The 7047-nt window shown below is 53.1% G+C and overlaps 2 protein-coding genes across 3 annotated transcripts; both read right to left on the reverse strand.

Annotated features, from left to right (window-relative positions):
* Window positions 1-98: 98 nt before the first annotated feature.
* Window positions 99-966, reverse strand: CCL27 (C-C motif chemokine ligand 27). Its single transcript, XM_045839995.1, has 5 exons — window positions 930-966; window positions 718-822; window positions 443-573; window positions 329-331; window positions 99-245 (listed from the first exon to the last, which is right to left on the reverse strand). Exons 1-5 carry the CDS (start codon window positions 964-966, stop codon window positions 99-101), a joined length of 423 nt encoding a protein of 140 aa, XP_045695951.1.
* A 3025-nt stretch (window positions 967-3991) lies between these two features.
* Window positions 3992-5030, reverse strand: LOC123820097. Of its 2 annotated transcripts, none has more exons than XM_045840812.1 (4): window positions 5006-5030; window positions 4567-4634; window positions 4282-4341; window positions 3992-4154 (listed from the first exon to the last, which is right to left on the reverse strand). In XM_045840812.1, the coding sequence occupies exons 2-4, from the start codon at window positions 4611-4613 to the stop codon at window positions 3998-4000; spliced, it is 264 nt and encodes an 87-aa protein (XP_045696768.1). In that variant the 5' UTR covers window positions 4614-4634; window positions 5006-5030; the 3' UTR covers window positions 3992-3997. The 2 variants fall into 2 exon arrangements, with proteins under 2 accessions (XP_045696768.1, XP_045696766.1); XM_045840810.1 differs by lacking the exon at window positions 5006-5030 and adding an exon at window positions 4932-4977.
* Window positions 5031-7047: the final 2017 nt, after the last annotated feature.

Genomic DNA, 7047 nt, shown 5'->3' on the forward strand with positions numbered 1-7047 from the left:
CGTGTCTCCCAGCTTCAGACTCAGGGCTCACAGGAGGATGCATAGAATTTGGAGATCACAACCAGAGACCGTTGTTCAATGCTGCTTTATTATTTTGGCTATGGGGGGTCCTGGCCCACTTTCCCTACCAGCCCAGAATTCAGGTTGGGCAGAGTGCCCTGGAGCTTCCTCCCTTGGTGCTCAAACCAGGGAGCCAGGCTGCGGTTCTGGGGGTGAGAGCAGATGCTGCGTTGAGACAAGTGAAGCTTGGGGAAGGAAAGGTCCACAGCCACGGTAGAGTTTAGATATTAGGTTAGGGCCCAGGAATTAGGGCGAGAGGCTAGAGGACAACCTGAGTTGGCATCAGAATTATCAGTTGGGGCTGGAGGTGGGATCTGCATCAGGGATTGGGACTTAGGCCAGAGTCATAGGTCTGTATCAGGGGTGGGGGCAGTGCTCACACGTAAACCCAGAGGTGACAGTCTCCATCAGCCTCCTGCAGTTCTACCCGGGTGACCTTCCTCAGTAGTGTGTTTGAAAGTGGCTGTCGGTAGAGCTGAGTACAGCAGGTAGTGCTGGATGGCAGTAGCACTGCTAGTGAATAATGGGCCCACATGTTCAAATGGTTCCAGACCCAAAACTCCTCCATCAGACAGCTGGCAGTTGGCTTTCCTGGGCCCCCTTTCCCTCTATCCCATGAACCCAGATCCCTGGCCTTCTAGACCCCCATGCACTCACCTGCTGCAGGATCTGGGGTCAGAAGCAACAGTAGCAGCAGGAGGCTGATGATGGGTAAGGGCCCCTTCCTGCTGCTCAGCCTGGATAGTTCCTTCTTTCTCCTCCCTACCTTTTATCTGGGTGCCTTTTACCTGGGGCACCAGGTGAGTCAGAGGCAGGTGAAGATGTATTGCTCATCCTGTGACACTCCTGGGCCCTAGCTGCCACCATACCTGTGCCACAGACCCCTTCCTCTTTTGGGATTGCCATTTCCCATGGACTCCTAAACCCTGGGCAGAGAAGCTGGGGGGAGGGGTAGTGCATGACGTGGGGCCTGAAGGTACAGTGACTGAATAAGGGCAGCCAAGGATCCTCCGTGGTATCCAGTGATGGACATTCATACTCATGTACCCATAGCTACACATTCACAGTCATACTTCAATCACTCGATCACCTTCACATGGTCAGACAACCACAGGCAGAATCATACAGCCCTGGTTATGCTCAAGCCTCACTCCTGCACAGTTGTTTCCACAATATTCCAGTTGTGCTAGCACACACAAATTCTGGTGGGGGTGTTGTGGCTGGGGTGGAGCAGAGGGCAAGCTAGCACCAACCTGCTTTCATTTTCCCCTCCCCACTTCCTGCCCTAGCCTGCTTGTCTTATCAGGAAAAATTGATTCTGGCTGGCGTAGCTCAGTGGATTGAGTGGGAGCTGCGAACCAAAGTGTCACAGGTTCGATTCCCAGTCAGGGCACATGCCTGGGTTGCAGGCCATGGCCCCCAGCAATCTCACATTGATGTTTCTCTCTCTCTTCCTCCCTTCCCTCTCTAAAAATAAATAAAAAATCTTTAAAAAAAATGATGGGAATGGGTCCCTAAAGCAGGCACTTCTGGCTGAGGCAGTCTTGCCTGGGGCCAGTCACATTCAGAGAAGCTGAGGAAGGCCCTTTTTGCTGGTATTGCGGGTAGCTTAGAGATGCTGAGGTGGGGGCTGCTCCCCCTGGGAAGCTGAGACAGGGAGGAAGGGTGGGGTGGGTAAGGAGGGCAGATGAAGGAAGATAAAAGTTCTTTGGTGCCAGGTTGCTGTTATCAAACAGATAAAAGAACCAACAAATCTTATCTTTGCCAGCTTCTTGCTAAAAGGGGCCTGGAGTTTTCAGGCTCAGGCCCTGGCTTATTGAGACATCAGACTCAAGAGCTCAATTACTTCTCTTTTGTTCTATTCAAATTCCAGCCTCTCTCCACTGTGGGCCTGGAGGAACACTCCCTTTCCCCACTCAGGTTCAGTGGGGAAAGGGAGTGTTACCCATTAACAACACCTACACCCTCTGTATTCCATCTGCTTGCTAAAACCCCAACCTCCCACCTACTTCCTGTCCCTTCTCTCCTAATCCCATACCCAGCCCTCGCTCCCCTCTTCCTCTCACCCGCCCAGCCCCAACGCAAAGCTCCTCCTCCTATTATTTTCAGGAAGCTAGGAACTGCCTAGGGCGGGAGCAAACTGCTTAATTTAGTGCCCCTGACACCTTGAAAAATTTCCCACTCCTGGTCTGGGGACTTCATCCCCCAAGTCCTGCTATGTGTTTGAAATGTAAACTGAGTCATAACCCAGTAATTAAATTATCTGGTTGCAGGGGTGCCTTCTGCAGCCTTTTCCACTGCTACCTTCTATGGGTCAGGACTTCTCTTTCGATAGGGACTCATACCTTTGCTGGGCATCTTGTTCTACAGCAGGAATGCTGTAACAATCAGGAGGGACCATCAGTTCCAAGAGTAAAAACTAATCTACCTCTCCACCTCTCAGGCTGAACCACCGGAGCTTCTCCCTCCTGTCCAGGGTGAGGCTTGAAGGCCCTTCCCTGGAGTTTCACTTGGGGATACTCAAGAATTCTGACAGTTTCCTGGTGAGGTATAGGCCCAGGGCTGGACATGGTAATCCACTTTTCATAGGTTCTTGATGTAGACATTGTGATAAATGGCTCAAGACCCTGGATCCACTTTTGAAGGTGGCCACAACCCCGAGACATCTTGAACTTCTAGTACCAGAGCCCTTAGGGTCTCTCTCCCACCCTCCAGTCTGGACTTGTGCCCCAGAGCTTGGGTGCAGAAATTGAGGTGCCATCGTCTTGTCACAGATCTCCATCAGCTGTCTGTCTGCCACACACTTTGTGGTCTCTCCTAGACCAGTCTGTCCAGAGACCTGAGAAGGCAAGAAATGAATTCTTCCAGGTGTGCACCCATCTCTCCCCTTTGGCTTCTCCACAGATAGGGCTAAGTCTCCCAACCACAACCTGCTGTGGTTAGTTAGATTTGCTCCCACAAACTGGCCCTGTCTCTTTAATTTAATCCTTTGGTGCTCTTTTTGGTTCTGGTGTAAGTCCCTAACTGAAAGGCTCACTGGAGTCCCTGGCCCTGAGTTTAGCAGATAGTGGGCTGACTGGGTGACAAGACAGAAAGGGATGATAGGGAACAGTGGTCTTGAGTTCTAGGGAGGTAGCAAGAACTGCTGGGTGGGTTGATATTGTCTTTAAACTTGGGATCAGCCCTGGCTGGTGTGGCTCAGTGGATTGAGTGCCAGCCTGCGAACTAAAGGATTGTGGGTTTGATTCCCAGTCAGGGTGCATCCTTGGGTTGTGGGCTGGGTCCCCAATGGAAGGTGCATGAGGGGCAACCACACATTGATGTTTCTCTCCCTCCCTTCCCCTCTAAAAATAAATATATAAAATCTAAACAAACAAACCGACTGGAGGAGCTGGAAGATGGGGTATTAACTATAGGGAAAGACCTCAACAGTCCCAAGTCATGCCCTTGTGGCAGGCTGAGAGATGCAGCTTCAAGGATTCTTCCCTTCCTCCCACAGCCTACTTCCACAACTCTGGGCTTAAGATATTTTAGATCAACTCCCAGGAAAAAAGGTTCTGGCAAAGTCTTGGCTAGGAGGAAGGTGGTAGCAGAGAACTGGGGTTGTGAGAACACAACAATGTGGGAATCAGGTTGGTAGTAAGAGCAACCCAGGACTATTTAGTTCCCTCCATATAGGCTACTCACAGTGATGAGTGTGTATGTTGGGGGTGCAGGCGGAGGAACGGGTGTAGGGGGTGAAGGGCAGTCAATGACAGTAACGAGGGCGTGACACGGATGAGGATCCCTTAGGTTTAACAGGAACCTGGACATGGAAAGGCACCCTATTGAGAAGAGAAGCCCTGTCAGTTAAGGATACAGCCAGCATGGAGAGGGGCTCCCAGCTCAAACGGCAGCAGCGGCGGCAGAGTCAGGAGGGAAGCACGGTGACTTCAGTTTAAATCTTTAATGTACCGGCTGGCTGGGCAGTAGTGGCGGGTGTGCGGCGGGGGAGGCCGCGACCCGAGCGTTGGGGAACAGGGCCCAGGCCACTTGACAGACAGCTCATCAGACCCCGCAGGGGCTCCAGCTTCTGCTCCCGGGGGTGTGCCGAGCTGTGGGGCGACCCGACACGAGCATGAGGCTGAGCGGGGTCTCCCGGATTCCACCCCCCATCTGTCCTCCGAGACTGTGAGCCTCGTCCATGCCCCAGGAGGGTCCGCGGTATCGCAGCCCCCTCACCTCCGCTCCCTCCGCCACATGCGTAGCCAAGGGAAAAAGTAGAAGCAGCCCCAGTAGATCCTGCAGAGAGAAGGCAGAGCCGGGCCGGGCGGGGCGAGGCTGACCCGTAGACTCCTCGGACGTCTCTCCAAGGCCCCGCCCCGCCCCTTAGAGGCGGTCCCCTTTACAGCCCACGCCCCTTTAGGGCACCACCCCTCCCACTCCTCCCGCTACCAGACAAGTCGCGCCCCGCCCCCACCCCGGAGCGCCTAAATTCCTCCTCCGCACAACCCCGCCTCCACTCACTCCTCCTCCGCCTCCAGCGCCACCTCGTATCTCCTCAATCCCGACATGTCCCGGGCTCCGAACGTCTCCTGGGGAGCGGAATGATGGGATCAAGGACTTCCCAACCTCCGTTCCCCTTCTGTGTCATTCTCAGGATCAGTCTGACTTGTTCTCACGTAATTTGAGGCAGGTGTCCCCGGGAAGACTAAATTGCCACATCGGGGCGGAGTGGGATTGAAGGTTTTGGAGTCGTTAGGCGTTAAGAAATTAGGAGGTCGGTCACCGCAAGGGCCTGAGGCATTTAGGGGGTGAGGGCGAAAGGCCTTGCGGTCATGGGGCTGGGATATTTGGGGCACCGGGCGAGGATTTTCGGGGGCTGGTGTCACCTGGAGGGGGGCTGAGGGGTCGGCGCAGCCTAAACTCCGCCTTCCCTGGCTCCACCCCGGAAACAGACCCTTACCGTTACGTCACAGGGACTCCGTCGCGGACTAGAGGTGGAGCTTGCCTATTACCCGGAAGGGGCGGGGTTAGAGCATTTCTTCAGAGGGGGCGGGGTCAAAATGTCACTAGGAGGTGGAGGCATGGGCTATCACTAAAGGGTAAAGTTGGGATTTATTACTGAGATGGGAGGCACTGGGCTGTTTTTTATAAGGATGGAGTCATATTTTGGAGTTCTACCCTGGGAAACGGAGACCTCAGTAATAGGCAGCAAGAAAAGAGTTCTGGGACGCTATGCAGGGTTGTTTTCCCCAATTCTTTCTCCTTGAAATCTCCTTAGTTTCTGTCCTGACGATTGCCTTTCTTGTCTGCCCCATTCTACATGTACGACCCTGAACTGCGAAGGAAGAGGGCCCAGTGTAGACAGGCCATACTATGAAGATACTTGGCTGAGTGGTCTTGGCCAAGTCCCTTAGGCCAGAGTGTTACAGTCCTCCCTCTCTGAGCTGAGACCTCCCTTCCTGCGACTTTTGTTCCTACAGTCATTCAATCAACAAATATTTATTGAGTGTCTTCTACACTAAGGCACTATGCTGGGTGTGGGGATACAGCAGTAAAGAAAACAGGCACAGACTCTACCCTCAGAGGGCTTATCATCTGAGTTGGAGATGGAGGGATTGAAAGACAATCAGGTCATTAGGATAAATGTGGAAGACCGGCTAGAAGCAGTATATGGTGCTGTAATAAAGCTCAGAAAGAGCAATTAGCCCAGTGTGGGAAGTTGGAAATAACTGCTCCATTTGGTCTTTGGAGGGAGGAAGGGAGCTTTGTGGCTGGACTGTAGGAGAGAGAGTGACCAGAAGTGAGTGAAGTGAAAGTTCCCTCAGGCTGAAGTGTGCAGAATGGATACATCTACTCTCTCCCTCCATCCCACTCTTTCTTCCTCTCATACCTGTCTTGTCCTGCCTGGGCCACAAACAGACAAATGACAGGTCTGTGGGTGCCAGTTGGGCTTTACTTGAAGCATTGCAGTCTGGGTGTGGAGGAGAAGCTGTGCTCACCCTTGCTCCCACCTACACTGATACTCCAGGCCCTGCCCAGGCTGGGTCAGTTCTGTGCAGTGGAAGTGAAGATCTGGTTCTCTCTTCTGGTCCTTGGTTCCCCAGCTGTGATTCATGTCCCTTCACTTAGACACAAGGCTCCTTCTGGAGCTGTCATGGGCTAACTTCTGTGGCACTTGTTCTCAGGGAGGAAGGAGACTTAAGGTCATGATCTGGGATCTTGGACAGGGACTTGGAGAAAGCAGGGTTGGGGAGGGAGGGCTTGCTTTGGCAGAGTTCTTCTGCAGTCTCCGGATAATGCAGTCCACCCAGGGTATGCGGAGCTGGTGAGCCCTCAGCTTGGTGAACTGAGTCAGAGGTCAGAGAGACCTGAGCAGCTCTGGAACTCAGTTTCCTGGAAGGCCTGGGTGTGTAGCATAGAAACTGAGGACCACATCTAGGAACCTATTTCAGGGGCTTCCTTGTGGGTAGGGGCTCAATAAGGAGAAGGGAAGTAAGCTGGTGAGCATAGGCTGCAGTGACAAAGGAAGTGATTAGGAGAAGAGGAGACAACTCTCCACCCCTAACTCACAGGACAACAATGCCCTGCAGCCATCCTTGAGGAGGAGATAGGAACAAAAGCCACCAAAAATGTTCTAGGAATTGGGTGTTGGTTCACTATGAGACAGAGTCCCCAGGGTTGTTGGCATCACTCAGAGCTGGGGGTGGGTGGGTGGTAGTGTAGGGCTTGAGGGACTGTAAGGTGGGAAGCTCACAGCCCTGACTACATTCAGGACACCTGTGTCTGGTGCCATAGCTTTATTGTTCCTGTCTCCCCCACCCATGAGCACTGTCCTCTCTTCTTCCAGAAACCAGGCTAGAGGAGACAGAGCCTTTAGTGAGAAGGACAGCCAGAGACCCCTGAACCCAACCAGGTACTGACACATAGAGGAACACCTGGGGCACAGGCACATCTGTATCACACGGGTACACACATAGGATACAGACATGCTCACACCACACA

This window comes from Phyllostomus hastatus, unplaced genomic scaffold (genome assembly GCF_019186645.2).
Source record: "Phyllostomus hastatus isolate PE091 unplaced genomic scaffold, TTU_PhHast_1.1 phas_contig_34, whole genome shotgun sequence".
In the NCBI taxonomy this organism is placed as follows: domain Eukaryota; kingdom Metazoa; phylum Chordata; class Mammalia; order Chiroptera; family Phyllostomidae; genus Phyllostomus; species Phyllostomus hastatus.

Coding starts and splice junctions, on each gene's coding strand:
- CCL27 (XM_045839995.1), bottom strand. CDS start 966: ATGGCAATCCCAAAAGAGGAAGGGGTCTGTGGCACAG. Junction 823..929: donor GGAAGGGGTCTGTGGCACAG/GTATGGTGGCAG, acceptor GATAAAAGGTAG/GGAGGAGAAAGAAGGAACTA. Junction 574..717: donor GACCCCAGATCCTGCAGCAG/GTGAGTGCATGG, acceptor ATTATTCACTAG/CAGTGCTACTGCCATCCAGC.
- LOC123820097 (XM_045840812.1), bottom strand. CDS start 4,613: ATGTCGGGATTGAGGAGATACGAGGTGGCGCTGGAGGCGGAGGAGGA. Junction 4,342..4,566: donor GCGCTGGAGGCGGAGGAGGA/GTGAGTGGAGGC, acceptor TTCTCTCTGCAG/GATCTACTGGGGCTGCTTCT. Junction 4,155..4,281: donor ATGTGGCGGAGGGAGCGGAG/GTGAGGGGGCTG, acceptor GTCGCCCCACAG/CTCGGCACACCCCCGGGAGC.